Source organism: Anopheles merus, chromosome 2L, assembly GCF_017562075.2.
Source record: "Anopheles merus strain MAF chromosome 2L, AmerM5.1, whole genome shotgun sequence".
Classification (NCBI taxonomy): Eukaryota; Metazoa; Arthropoda; class Insecta; order Diptera; family Culicidae; genus Anopheles; species Anopheles merus.
The window spans coordinates 20233605-20248523 of NC_054083.1; the positions used below are offsets into that span (position 1 = coordinate 20233605).

Genomic DNA, 14919 nt, shown 5'->3' on the forward strand with positions numbered 1-14919 from the left:
TCCTTGTAGGTAGTATTGGTCGATCTATTTTCATTAATCCATTATATCCATAATCGCTAAAATTAGAATAGGAATGATGAGTGGAAAAAATTGTGATATATAAAGAGTAGTAGAGTAGGAAGTCAGATTATTTTTAAGAAAATAATTTAGTATTAAAATGATGAACTAAATCAGCAAATCAAAATTATCAATATTGAGTGATAGCCACATTGTTTTTCGTTGTAGGCTATGTCAAGGACACGCCGCTGGCGACGAAATGCACCGGTTGCAGCGACACGCTCAACCAGGGCGAGATGGCTGTGACGGCACCGAAGTTCCGGGAGCAAACGCTCTGGCATCCGCGCTGCTTCAAGTGCACGACCTGTGATGAGTTGCTGGTCGATCTGACCTACTGCGTGCACGACGACCAGATCTACTGCGAGCGACACTATGCGGAAATGCTGAAGCCACGCTGCAGTGCCTGTGACGAGGTAGGTGCACCGCTTCCTACCTTTCCATCGGGCTGTGCCTACAACATGTTACCGCAATATTGCAATCAAAGCGTATTCGCTTCATTATCATTATCCGGAAGAGGGTTAACTTGTTTCGGGATTTTATCCTAGTTCCAGCTCTTTTCTAATGGCCACGATAAAACAAGGGCAATAATTGGGGAAGATGGGGAGGTACGTCTCTGTGTGGAAAGTTTCGGTGACATAACTTTTTAATTGATCTTTCGCACTAGCGAGATTTGATGAGGGGATGGGAAATAGGAAACCACCCGCGTACGATACCACACGCCGCGTGCAGCGCAGTGATTTATCGAAACGCTGCATTAGCTTTCTCCGCTTCGTTCCGTGTTCGAGCAACTGCTGGATTGGAGCCGAAGCGTACCGTGTGTGTATAAGCTAAACGTTCCGCATCCGTCGTTGTCGTCAGTCGTGGTGGTGTGACAGTTTATATTGCTTGTAAGCTGGACACTGTTTGTCCAGTCAGCAGTACCTGTGAAGGCAGGATGGCAAAGGGGGACAGACAAACATAAACACTAACGCGCCACAGTGTGTGGTGTATGTTCGATCATACGATACATTGCCAATAAAATCGAGCAATGTGCCAATATTTGATTTATACGGAGACGGGGTCGTCGCCGCTTGTGGTTGCCCGTTGGAATATGGTGCTGCTTCTTGCACGGTTGGTGTGGTTCGATGAGCGGCGTAACGTTTCTGTAATTGCAATATGAAAATAACGGATGGGACGTGTGCGTGCAGCCCCCCATGGTGGGACCACTTTTCCGAATGACTCAATCGGCGCTATAAGATTGTTTACGAACAACGACATAAATTCTGATACTTTATGGATCTCTTTACAGAGAGTCGTTTATGTATCTCTCTGTGCGTGCTTTCGTTTAATATCGTTTTATATCTTTTCATCGAAAGCATACAGTAAAGTGTGTAAAATATTGTTCTTTATGTATTTTCCCCTTCTAATGAAGTGTTTAAATCGACCCAATTGTTACAAGGAAAGAAGAGAAATTAGATAACAAAAATGTCCGTCCTGCTCCGGTGCAAGCTGAGGTGAAAGTAACCTCCGGGCTAAACGGATCATTGAAACAGTTTCTCCCTTGCCTGGGAGCGAAATCGGGGCCAGTGTTTATTAACATAATTGTTTGTCTGTCCTTTCTGTCGGACGGACGCCGCAAGATTCGCCTCGGAAGCGGAAACGAAACGTTGGGCTCATCGTTATATTACCATTACCACTGTCGATAAACCCCCTCGGAAGCAAGGAAATCCTAAAACCGCTCCTTCTCCGCACGACGCGCTGGTCGCACATTTCATTTTCACACCTCACTAACTTCCCGACCCATTGCTGCCGGATATGGACTGCTGTGTGTGTGTTATTTTTCCTTGTCCGGTCCATTATCCCTATTGGGGTCGCGGCAGCCACACCCGGCCCCCTTTTGCATGGCACGTGTTGTGTGTGCGCGAGGGCGGAAAAAAGGCGCGCTCATATTTATGGCACACCACGAATGCCACGAATGTTGCACAAAGTTGCTCTGACCGCGACATCCAAGATCAAACGGGGGCCAGCCCTGTTAGGGTTCTGCGTTCGGGTTGCAGGCTAGAACAGGCTAACGGCATTTAAAGGCACTCCTCCCGGAGCACGCGTCACGAGAAGCATCATAACCATAAAGTAGGGAAGAAAAGGCGTACCGGGAGGAGTGGCAAAATTGTAGCATAAATTGACACAAATAGGGCAATGGGCAACGAAGTCCGTTGAAGGGTGAGGTCGCGTCACGGGACAATATGTAGATTGATAGAAGGGATGAGGATTTAAGTATCATTTGCACCTTCTTCCCACCTTGATCGTTCAAGGCGGCGCAGTTATCAACAAATGATGTTTCTACCGACGTAGATAAATTTATAAGATTGTTTGAATTAATTTAAAACACTTCTTTCTATTTATAGTAACGCAACTGAACCATGTTAGAGATTATTGAATGTATTATTCAACAACGAACTAACCTCGATTTTTCAATTGCATTTGGGGAATAGTTTTTCCACCCCGCCTGTTTCTGCTTGTTATTACATCGCGCTGGGATCGAACCCTGTGCGATGTGTTGAATGCGTGCCAGGACGACGACGGTCAGTTGCATCAGTGTCGGCCAGCAAACGGTTGGACTGCGAACGCGGCAGTTACAGCGCACTTCTTCGCGACCCGGTGGGCCAGTTGATGACGACTTTTAACATTTCTCTCCAATTCGAAGAGCTGGCAGTTATGGTGGGACAGTGCGGATAAAAATAATTTAGCAACAAACGGAGAAAAAAAATTCGCCTCTAAAAATGATTGCGTGCACAGCTAGATGCTCTTTACTAATTGGCACTCTGTACGGGCTGTCCTGTTTTGGCAGGGGTACTGTTATGTTTCTGTTACATAAAAAAGACACTTCAACATAGTGCAAAATATACCAGCAAGATATTTTAACCAGCAAGATAGGAACAAAAAAAAAACACACACACACAATTTATTCGTAACGTCTAAATTTAATCAGTTTAATAACTGTTTTGTCGCAAACAGTTCCGCACGGACTGCAAAGTCCGTTCTGAGTCGTTAACAACGCTAACGGTTTGCCAACGTAAATGAAGGGACAATTGCTGTTACGGTGGTCTTTAATCACTACAGAGTAGAAGGCGTACACTAAGTAACTTTAATGTCGTACCAGTCCCTCCTGGGCTTGTGTGTCTTGTTTGATGTTAACTTTAACTACGCCAAATGGATCGTGCACCGGTTTCAGTGCGAAACGTTAGAATTCATCTGGCAAATGTTGACATTTCATTGGGCCATTTCAGAGAGCGAGACCGGGGGTGTGCGCACTTGACCCAAACAATCATAAACCCACGGTGGGGCACGGCTGCCGTCGGCTTTGGATGATGGATTAGTTATGCTTCGGTTGCCGGTCCATCTTCATCGCGTAGTTGAAGTCGAGCGGAGAACACGCCGAGAGAGGAGCAATATCGCGCTAGTGGTTTGTGAGAGAGTGAGTTTGTGAGCTTCAGAAGCGCTGCGTGTTAGTGTGTTCAGCTTCTCCAACAGTGAGACGACGTTGTACCGCCCGAACACCGCGCTCTCTCTTTCTTCTCATTCGAAGCGGCGTGGATGAGGCGTGGTGGTGAGTCGATTGCCGGAAAGTTCACTCCTCGGTCTCGAACGGAACGGACCGATCCGTCTCAGTGTGTACTAAGGGAACTTTGCGATACTAAAAAAACAACACACGCAAAGACATTGGCAGCGGAAGTGTATTATCCTCACGTGTGTGCGGCGCGCAGTACCTTTACCGAGAGAACGCGCTATAACGTGGTCAGCGTTCGCCGATTCGATTTTGACGGCGGTTCCCCAATCCGGACTGGTGTTGGGTGAGTTTCATTTCCCGCTTTCGTACGCCTTTTTCCCGTTTTTCTCAAAATGAGCAAAATTTCGCGCGAGCGTGTATGCGCAACCACAACCCCTCTCCATCCGGCTGGCACCAGTGGGCTGTAACGGGCGCTACGGGCGCTTCGAGGCGAGTCTGTTTGTTTTATTTCCTCGTGTGCCGCGTGTTTGTGCGGATCGGAGCCGGTAGCCTGCGTTCGGCCGTGCGTAAGCAGTGTCCTTTTGCAGCATTTGTCGGAAGGCCAGCAGCGTCGTGTGGTGTGTGCTCGATGCTTTTTTTCTTCCCGCCCCCAGGCATATAGGGTGGGCAATGATAGTGGGGCAAGTGTGCTGCATTGTTGACGTGCTAAATTGGTCCACTTTGCAGGCAGGGGCCCACCTGAAAGCGCTGTGACAGGTGTGAGCGGTGACACCCGTGACGGTGACGTTACGCAGTGTGTGATACAGAATCGTGCTAATTTTCAACGGTTTTTGTGTGATTAACGGTGCTCGATAGCTTTTGCCACTTGTTTGTGACAGTTTTAATGGTGAAGACAGTTGTGATTTGCGCATCGTGTTGTACGATTTTTGTTTTGCAATAATTAAATTTCTTTTGATCATATCGTGCTGATTGCTAATGCAGTGACTAACACTTCAACTTGCTTTAGTGAATACGGTGCATCAATTGTAACACCACAGCAACGTACCGACGTACCACAGTGTGACAGGTGTCAACGATGTGTTGCGTAAGCCAGCGCAGCATCCGATTGCAGATGGTAAAGCTCTTCCGCGCAACGCTCCATTTAGCTTACGCCATCGGCAATGAGTGTAGCAAATGAACGTTCCCCAAAGAATCCGCAAAAGGGTTTAACAACACGCGCGCAACAACGCTGCTGTCGCCATCTGGACACGGAGGGGTTGCGTTCAACGAGTGCAGCAGCAGCAGCTCCCTCAGTGCGCAATTAAAACCACACGCACTATTTTGGTAATTAATTTCACAACGCACCCGTTTCACGTGCGTTAGATCGCGCGTTAGACCTCGGAAAGGGAAAAAGCCTAAAGCGGTAGCGAAACCAAATACGGCTAACCACCAAAACTGAAACCCCGCGTTGGTTGCACCCAAGTACGCAGCAGCAGTACGTAGCCGCGCACCGATCGTGCGGCTAGCAAACCTGTTTCATTTCTTCATCTGTTTGTTACCCCGCCAGGCGACGACGGCGCTATAGTGAGAGCAGTGGTGAACGGCCCCACTGAACACAAAACAGATCGAAACTTATCTCGAGATCGATACGACGACGGCTTGATATCGGGTGCGTAATTGACACGCAGGCGGCGACCGTTTCAACTTCCCTTCTTTCCATCGAAAAGCGGGTGACAAGTGCGTCAAGGAACGTTTTTTTCTCTCTTGATTGAAGTCTGCGTTTAGAAATCGACCCCTCCTCCACCTACTCCAGAAACGATCGCATTCAATCGGGTGTGCGTGTGTGTGGCTTAGCTTCCCCAGACTTGAACCCCAGACCAACAGAACCAAAAACGAAAATTGGCGGCTCCGCGGAGGTTTAAAATCTCAAAGCACATTACAAGGTAAATCCATGTCCACTAGTCTTCGCCATTCGATAGAGCTGCAGTTGTGTGTAGGTACAGCACCGGGCTCTGGTTCGATGAGAGATCGAACGATTTGGATCACACGGATAGGCAAGACGCATAAGGCGTCCAGCTAATAGGAACATTTGAATGGTTATGTCTTGTTTTGGTTCACCTTGGGATTGATGCAAGGGTTTACGGAGAGTTGGAGAGTGATTTGAGATGTTTCGATGCTGATAGCCAAATATTTATGTTTATTTGGATACATGTTAGTGCAGTGGGGTGAACATTGAAATTTGGTTCGTGTTGCATGTTGAAATGATGTCGTTTCTTTTTTGGATGTCAATGCACTGCAACAAACCATTCGCTGATGAACCAGATGATTTTTTATTTAGGTAGCAGGCTAATTAATCATTTTTATTGTCATGTCAAAATATTTTTTCAAGCGTAATTAATAATGTAATTGACATTTGTGGCGGCCTTTTTCATGTTTTTTTTTATTTATTTTAAAATGTTCAGCCGTTGCATTTTTGAAATTAAGACTTGGACCAATGTTTCTCAGTAGATTGGGTAGAATATTCGTGCCGCGGTTAGCTGTGCATTTACATTAATAATACACTTAAGTAATTGTTATGAAATGCTTTTTGGTACGACAATGTAAATAAAAAAAATTAATTCGATGTTGGTTGCTATACACTATTTTTAACATTTTAGCATTATAAACCAACGATTAAATATATCGTTATAAATAAATAGTCTACACACACAAAAACTATTCGATTTTTTTGAAACATGTCTAATTTAGCCAAGGACAGAAACGTCCTATGTTACTAGTAATAAATATTGTTGGGTATTGTATATGTTGTATTCGTTTAACCGTAGAGTTGGCGACCAAATTTACAGACGTAAGTTGGCTACCAGCATACCCGGGTATTTCACACGTTTTAACGCAAAAAATACGATTTTCATGTGTTAACAATGCTTTCTATCTTTTAATGCCGTAATCAAGTAATGCCGTCCATGTAATATCTTTCATTTCATTTATGTATTAGATTTTTTTTTCATTTTATGATAAAACTAACGGTGTATTTAAATTTTTAAATGGCTTGAATTTGACTCTAAAATATGCACAATACGAAAAGAAGAAGAAGAGAAACGTCATTCTTCATACAAAATACAATGTATGGAATACCCGGGTATGCAGGTTGCCAACTTACGTAGAAAAGTTTAAAATTAATCAATATAAAATGCTTACAGGTTGTTTAAAGTTACGATTTGTGCACCAAAAAATTGAAAATTAAAAGTTGGGAGGCTACGGAAAATTTCAGGTCAATGAAAGCAATGAATCAAAAGTAATGGCAGTTTAAAGTTGAAAAAAATACCAGCTATCCGGTTGCCAACTTAAAGGTTAACCTACTTTAAACAGCCAATATTGGGGCCCTTCACGATTCTAGTCAGCTTTTTGTATGGAGTTTGACAGTTGGAGGCTGAAATCATGTAAACACTCCATACAAAACCACACACAAAACTAGCCTGCAATATACAGTCTAGATTATTCTAGCCGCAAAGCTAGAATTAGATTCGAGTACCTGCTCGAAAAATGGCAAAACAAGGTGGTGTTTACATTTATCCCAAGGTGCATTAAAGAGATCAGGTGATGGAATATATAATCAAAGTGTATGTAGTCGAGCTGGTCTAATAGCATGTTTTATAACCAAATTTGAATATCACTTTTTGACAGAACGGGTGAAAACTTTTGCTCAAACAAGCTTTTTGAAGGCTTGACAAATACACAAAACACTCTTAATATCTTCATTCAGAAACAGAAGCGATAAAAATCAGCCTTTTAAATTCAAAGACCTTGGGATAAGCCCACCTGCATATACTACCCACTTAGATAGCTGCTCGAAAACTGCTATACAATGCAAACATGCTGAAATTTCAGCCTGCGAACTTAAAACGGAAAGGGCTCCATTTACAGTTTTCTATCCTTTACGTACTATTAATACAACTAGATCCTTTTTTCCCAAGCCGGTCTCATGGTACAGTTGTCAACTCGTACGAGTTAACAACATATCCGTCATGGGTTCAAGTCCTAAATAGACCGTGCCGCCATACGTAGGACTGACTGTCCAGCTATGGGGGGTTATCCAAAAGTCACTGAAAACCAAGCCCACAAGTGGTACAGGCAGATGCCAGGCCTTGACCGAGAATGGTTGTTGAGCCTAAAGAAGAAGAAAATCGTTTTTTATTGGCTCTAATCCTATTGGGTATGATCCTGAAGACTTAGTATAACAGTTCTACTTTACTACTCCTATTAGTATTTTGTTGAATGTGAGAAAAAAAGAAATTGTATCAATATTGTTTAAAGTAGAAGTAACTTTTAGAGGAATACAAAATGATTAATTTATTGGTTGATACATGCAAATTTTAAAAGCCTAGAAGTTAAGCCGCGAGCGCATGGTCTGAGAGACGTGAACGCCAGTTGCCTATATTCAGGCGTATTAAACGCGGTTGAGTGAATTTGGTTTGATTGTTTATTTTTATAGAGACTTTGAGCTGAATGGCCTCATTCGACTTTTTAAATCCGTTGATTAATTCTAAACCTTAAAATCTAACATTCTTCTTAGCAAGCCATTTGTGGCTTGTAAATACCTTATAGCGGGTAGTCTCGGTTACTTACTTAAAGTAATTATCGGTACAAAAGCAATTATCTGTTCATTTTATTGAAACTGTGGTTACGAAGGAATTTTTACAGTTTCTCGCTGGCAATCGCTGTCTGGTGAGAGGATGGTGCCGATGTTGTGGTCCAAATTGCAGGTGGTCAAGTGAATGACTTTTTCTTAAAACAAACAAACTGTTTCAAGCCAATTTACTGATTATGTAGAAACCGATAGCAGACAAACGAGGAAACGGTTTATTCATTGTTCAAACCATAAAGGTCATACCGTTCATCATTGCCGCTCAATATTAAAAAGCATTAAACCGCCAACCGGGCAATTTGCAGCACAAGCCCATCTGTGCAAGACCCCACCACGTGCCGGGAAGCTTCTGGCCGTAACACGTTCCAGCGATCGTGGCGAAGGAGTGTGCACAAGTCGCGTTTAGATGCAATTAGTTTAATTAAAAAGCCACCTGCTCCACAGACGACTACACTCCGCCGGCCGAAGCGCTTCTATCGGGACATCGGGCCCCCGACCCCAAGCTGGGGACTACTGGTGGATGGTCTTGAAACTCCATCGCCGTGTGCAGTGTTTGCCCTTTTCTCAAAGAATGCTTCTTCGTCCGTCTTCTTCGATTGTGTTCTGTCATCAAGGACGTTCTCAGCAAAACCTTATCAACGTGAAAAAGGAAGCACGAGGATGGTATTTAGATAAGGCTCATTCTTGCACCACCACCATCGCCTTCCTTTTCTTGCTCCAGCTCATGCCACTACACTCTCGGATCGCCGATATTCTCTGCCCCGAACTGAGCAACGAAGAATTGTAACCAATGAGCTGGCTGGTATGGAAAACGCTGCCAAATATCGCTACTCCTTATCCATAACCGCTTCACCCGAGTTGTTTCCCCCACAGCGTCCGCTGGTGGTAATGCTCAATGACATTTAAATGTCATCGAGCCTTCGAAGAGTCGTCGTGCTCGGGTTAAGGATGTATTTTTGGCTTCCGTCTGCAAATCATCCACTGGTCACATCCAATGGGGGCTTTGTTTTTTGTTTCTACGCTGAAGGGCTTCCACCGTACCGTTATTGTCCGCCAGTTTCCGGACATTTCGGCCCTGTTTCCATGGGTTCCATGGTCTATAAATCCATAAGACCGAAACTGTGTTTCATTTGGGCTGCTATATAGGGCTGTCTGTAGGGGAGGAATAAAGTATGTTAGTTGCCAAAAACGAATTGGGTGAAAATTGTTCACCAGAGTCTGTCTGTGTGTGTGTGTGTGTGTGTGTGTGTGTGTTTCTACCATCCCTCGCGCCAGATCATGGGCATGCATCGGGTAATTTGAAAGGATAAGCCAATGCATACATTTGTGAGATTGGTCATCGAATTTTTTTTTCTGTCAGAGCTAACGCGAAGCAGACTGTTTTATGCGAGAGGACAGGGACACGGACAGTGGGAGTGTGTCGTAAAATTGTCTTCCCACTCGAAATGATGGCGGGCCGCGTTTAGCGCTCGAAACCGAGGCAGCAAAACTCTGTTCCTCGTTGGAGCTCGTGTGTGTGTGCTTCTTACTACTGCCAAGAGGAAGAAACAAGGAAGTGCTCGTTCTTGCCCACTCTTTTCAACTGGAGAGCCATACACTGGGTGGAGGTTCTCAGAGCCAGGGTGGCCATATGTGTTTGCCCCATTTCCTCATCACACTCCCGGGAGGCCCAAGGCGATACCATTTCGCAAATGAAACGCTTCTGCACGATATAAAATCCAGTCCTTCCAGCAGCTCGTCAGCAGCCAGACAAGCTCAGACGGCCATAAGTCATCCAAGTAAGACAGATGCCGTTTCGTGTTGAGCTTAAGCCATGACGTTCTTGCCACATTTCTGTTCTACTTCCGGGGAAAGTTCACTAACACAGTACAATGGACTTTTGTTGTTTTGGGAATGGATTTGTTTTTTTTTAAAGTTAGTTAGACACTGAATAATTTTTTAACACATTTCTGATTGAGATAAATTAAAATAGAATATAAATAATGACGATTATAATTCTTACTAAAAAAGCATATAATTTTGCACATTTGAGTGACCTTCTACTCGGTGTCAGTTTTCAAACAAAACTCGTTCATTGTGTGCGTGTGTGAGGGTCCTCATGTCCAGGCTACTACCTGGACTAGTAACTGCAGCAGCGCTGTTACCTTTCTCCCGGTGGGAAGTTCCAGGAAGCAATGTTTGCACTGGAGAAACACACTCGGAAACGGGACAAATATCCGGAAGGAATAAACATTCATAATGCAAACGGGATGACATGATGCCTGCTTTGGTGTTAGTTTTTGTTTGTGGAAAGCGAACTGGCAACAAATTGTAGTTCGCTCTTTGATCGCTTTGTGTGAGTGTAACTCATTAAATGGATACTTCTTTAATTAAAAGTTGCAAAACACTAAGGCATGCCTTTTGCGAACGATTGGTTTTCCTTGTGGTGGCAAAAGCTCATGCAAAAGAGGTAGTAAATGTATTGTTGTACACGGGAAATCCGTGTTGTGAGCTTTTAGGAAACTTTCGATACAATTAACATGCTTGTACGAACAATTGTGAAAGCAGAAGTTAAACTAACAGTTTCCCGACCGTGCCAAGACGGCTTCGGTCATCACTTGCCTGGGGTGGTGGTGATGCCATTGTCCTTTAGCGTTGAGTACAGCTTAATTCTGTTCAACTTGCCGAGAGATAGCGTGTTATTATCATAATGAAGATTGAGTGAAATGGTCCAGAACAAAGCTCATCTGCCGGTTGGTTTTCTGTTCCGTTTGCTTGTGCCTGCCCCCAGCCTCTGTTTCTTCCGTGCTCGTGCTGCCAGCGCAACCACCGAAGCTCGAAAGGATTTAATTTAATTTAATAACAGCTGAACTTTAGCCAGCTCGAAATCTCATTGCGTATCGCTCCCCCATCTCGGTTTTTCTCCAACCTCCGTTCCCATTTTCAAGCGTTTCTTCTTCATTTTCTTCGCTCATATTGCCCCAAACGCGGATGCCGGTGCCGCGACATTTGTGTAGGAACGTAGGGCAGAAAGAAAATGGCACAAGAGTTTTGTGCCGAGGGCAGCCCGATGATGATATTGCAACCATCATATCATCACCATCGTTTTCTCTCGCTACCGACCCGATTCTCTGGTTGGAAATGTTCCGTCGTGTCAGCAATTGTTTCCGCGTTTCCTACTTTGTGTGCTAAGTGTGTATGTGTGTGCATGTGTGCTTGCTCTGCTACATATGTCGCGGTTTTGCTGGTTTGGCAAGCGCACGTCGCTCAATCGTTTGAATGGAGGCGCCCGGTACGTCATGAAATTCGGCGGGAGAAGGGTGTTGGGGGGGACTGTAAGGGAAAGGTTGGATTATGCAGCCAAGAATGGATCGTGCATTGTGCAAGGACAGGAGGATGTGCTCAATTTTTAAACGACATCACCTTCCGTGTCTCCTGCGCTGTGTCTCCAACCAGCGTTTTTACGAGATCATCGCCCATTATCATCTATCATCGTTTGATTGACTGACGAACGCGTTTGCTGCTTTTTTTGTGTGCTGTTGTTGCTGTGCCTCGCCTCTCCGGTTCGCCGAAACATTGTAGGTTTAGTGCCAGCTTCGAAGGTCATATGTCAGACAGCCACTGGAGGGGTAGAGGGCAGACGGGATGGCAATAAAGAAGCTAAACAAGCGGCAAGGAAAAGAAGCCAAACCGACCGTGTTCAACCGAGAAAACCGGTATAAATGCAGCCAATTCATGGTCAGCCACTCTCGCTCGACAAGCCCACCGACCGGTTGCCTCCAACGGGGAAGGAAGGGTAGGGAACGATGAGACCACCGCCGAGCCACCCAGTCTCGGGCATCAATAAATTTCCCATCAAAAGCATCGACTAAGTAGACGAACGTGGAGTCACCACCCACCGTTTTTACGAGGCAATGAATGTGCTGTGGTGGTGTGGGGGGTGGTGTTACGGCAATGATGATGGCATTCCATATTGGGATGAATGAATTTCCATTGCTCCTTTGGTGTGGGATTGAATAGATGGTAGAAGGGAGAGTTACCGTAAACAGCTGCTCAGTTAAAGCTGCTTCAAAGCTTCCGTTCACGCTATTTCTCTTCGGTGGTCAGTGGCGCCATCTGTGGGAATACAAACTAAACGGTAGCAGAAATGGCGCTTCAAAGCGCAACGACGTTACCTTTACGAATTCAAACGTAGTGAACACTTTTTTCTGTACTTAGGTTGTTTCATATATTTTTTTTCAATATTGTCATAATATGTTGTATAATTTGTTTAACTATTTGATACTTAATGAAAAAAATACTTTTTGGACACTAAGTTGCACATTCAACTGCTGAACTATAAACATGTAAAATCTTAATACCAATAATTAAACAATTTTTTAGTCCTTGGATGAATGCGAGGAATTACTTTAATTTAACTTACATTTGATGATACAACACATGGCTTAATTAGTGCGAAAGCTGCGTAGGTGTAGGTGACCTTCTATCATCCCATTTCTTCAAGCCAAACGTAAGACTTTGATGGGCGGAAGTAAATTAGTGCATAAGTAATTAGTTTTGCCGATTTCCAACCGACCGGAAACCCTTCCCAACGGTTTGATTTCTAATTACACTACACTCGTAACACAGCCATAGCAATATTTGGCATACTGAAGGGGTGGAAAGTGACGAATCAACTAACCTCCACCACCATGCTGTTGACGCTTATGACAGGATGGCATTCGGCCACGAGCCAGTGCTGTGTGTCGGGGGATGCTTCGTACTGCAAAAGGGCAACACCCGGCATGAGGGTGCGGTCAGGTTCTAGGGTAGGGCGTGAAGGTCGAATCCCGATCCCGCCGCGCTTGGAATTGCTGGCAAAAGGGGGAAGGAAAAGGATTTTCTGCTGTCAATCTGAATGCACACCGTGCAGGCCTGCTTTCCGTGTGACGCATCGAAGCATTCGACAGGCGTGTTTTATTTATACTCAAAAAATACCTTCGCGCTCACTCCGACGAGGGCTCTTTTGTCGTCTCACTCTCTTTAGAACTATTTCAACTATCGCGTTAGTACGGGCTCACGCCGTAAAAACCGAGATGCAAACAAACCGGGATGCGCGTTTCGATGCAAATAAAACGCAACTAAACGCCGTTGACGCAATAGAGACTCACGCGTCAGTCGCTCTCTCTCTCTCTCTCTCTCTCTCTCTCTCTCTCTCTCTCTCTCTCTCTCTCTCTCTCTCTCTCTCTCTCTCTCTCTCTCTCTGTGTGTTTTTTGTAGGTTTATTTCGGTGCAGCTTCCTGGCAAAGAGCAAAGGGCAAGGGGCGATTGCTTCGCAATTGCCGCGTGTCGTCTGCAGCTTTACGTCGTCGCGATCGTTTTATAAACCGTGCAATATGGTTCGTCCCCTGCTACTATTCTACACATGCCGGTGTAGTGTTGATAAAATTGTATGCGCTTTAAAAGGCCAAGATTTATGAGAGCGCTCCGAACAAATGGTCAGCACAGTTGTTTGTGTACGCAAAGGGAGGGAATACAACTGTTTACGTGCAGCCGCCGCCGCCGCGGCAACAATCGAGAAGAGATTAAGCCAACAATGTCAACAATCGTGTGCATTCAATTAACTTGTATTTTGCGCCCATATTTTCCTCTTTTCCACCTTGATGAATGGGCCGTAATAAATGTCACAAGGAGCAGCTCGCTTCGGGGAAAACTGTTCGCCCTACATTGCCTATGATTGATTGTAAGCGTAATAATTCGTCGCAGGTTGCGCGACGAAGCGCTTAGGGGAAAGCGGAGCAAAATGGACCTATTAAGGAGTTTGGTCTGTAAGTTACAGGGTTTTCCAGGAGTTCTCATAGTTGTGGGACACTTTATTGACTCCTTCTTACGGGAAATAAACATAATGTTATGGGAATTGGACTCTATAGTATCCTTGTTGGACCAATCTAATAGGAATTTCCAAGGTGCCAAAAAGGGTACCATAGATAAATTCCAATTTTCATCAAATGTTCACTTCCCATAAGATAGTCAAGGAAATGTCCCACAACTATGAGAATCCCTGGCAAACCCTGTATTGGTTAAATCCCTTTACACTGTTATTTTGACGACAATCGTTATTTCAGTATCTTATTCATGAAAAACAACTTCAAAAGTCGTGAAAATGTATTGGGCGGGGCAAAATGGTCTTGCAATGGGGCAAAATAGTCTTGCACGAACATCAAAAAACATCAAAACAAAGGGGCAAAATTGACCTCATCATCGGACTTCAGGCTTTGGTTTAAGCTCTGGTATCTTGGCAGAATTGTGAGAGTAGAGATTTCAGTTTAGTATTAAAGTATTTTTTCTTGCCGATATAGTATACATAAAGCACAGTTTTATTTATGTAAAGCTAATATATTGTAGCGACCTTAGCTTATACTACAGCCTCATCATGTTGCTCCTGTCAAAACATTCCAACCATTTTGCCCCAAGCTGGAATGACCATTTTGCCCCAAGAGAAACATTTTATAAACTTTAACATCAAATACATAACATTAGATTTAAATGGATACTTTTCCCCCGTAAACCCCGTAGATAAACATGATGTGCCTGGATACACATTATTTTTGTTTCCTCGGATTATATATTCAATTTTTACGAAAGCTTATTTTCAATACGGTGAAAATTACATCGTTTTGAGAAAAAAATGTATTTGCTAATTTATTCACTTATTTTTAAATTTTACGTTATGGCTTAAAACATTGTATTTGATGTTTTTCAATCATTTGAAGTCATTATAAACGCGCTAATT

General features: G+C 44.1%; 1 protein-coding gene across 5 annotated transcripts in view; it reads left to right on the forward strand.

The window, feature by feature from the left end:
• The window catches only part of LOC121593112 (four and a half LIM domains protein 2), a 113856-nt gene that overhangs the window by 57536 nt on the left and 41401 nt on the right, over nucleotides 1-14919 (forward strand). For 4 of the 5 annotated variants that reach the window (XM_041915197.1, XM_041915195.1, XM_041915204.1 and 1 more), the window contains one exon: nucleotides 226-470. In XM_041915197.1, the coding sequence (XP_041771131.1) occupies nucleotides 226-470 (245 nt within the window). Of the gene's footprint in view, nucleotides 1-225; nucleotides 471-14919 lie in introns of those variants that run through there. The other variant, XM_041915194.1, reaches the window with a different exon arrangement.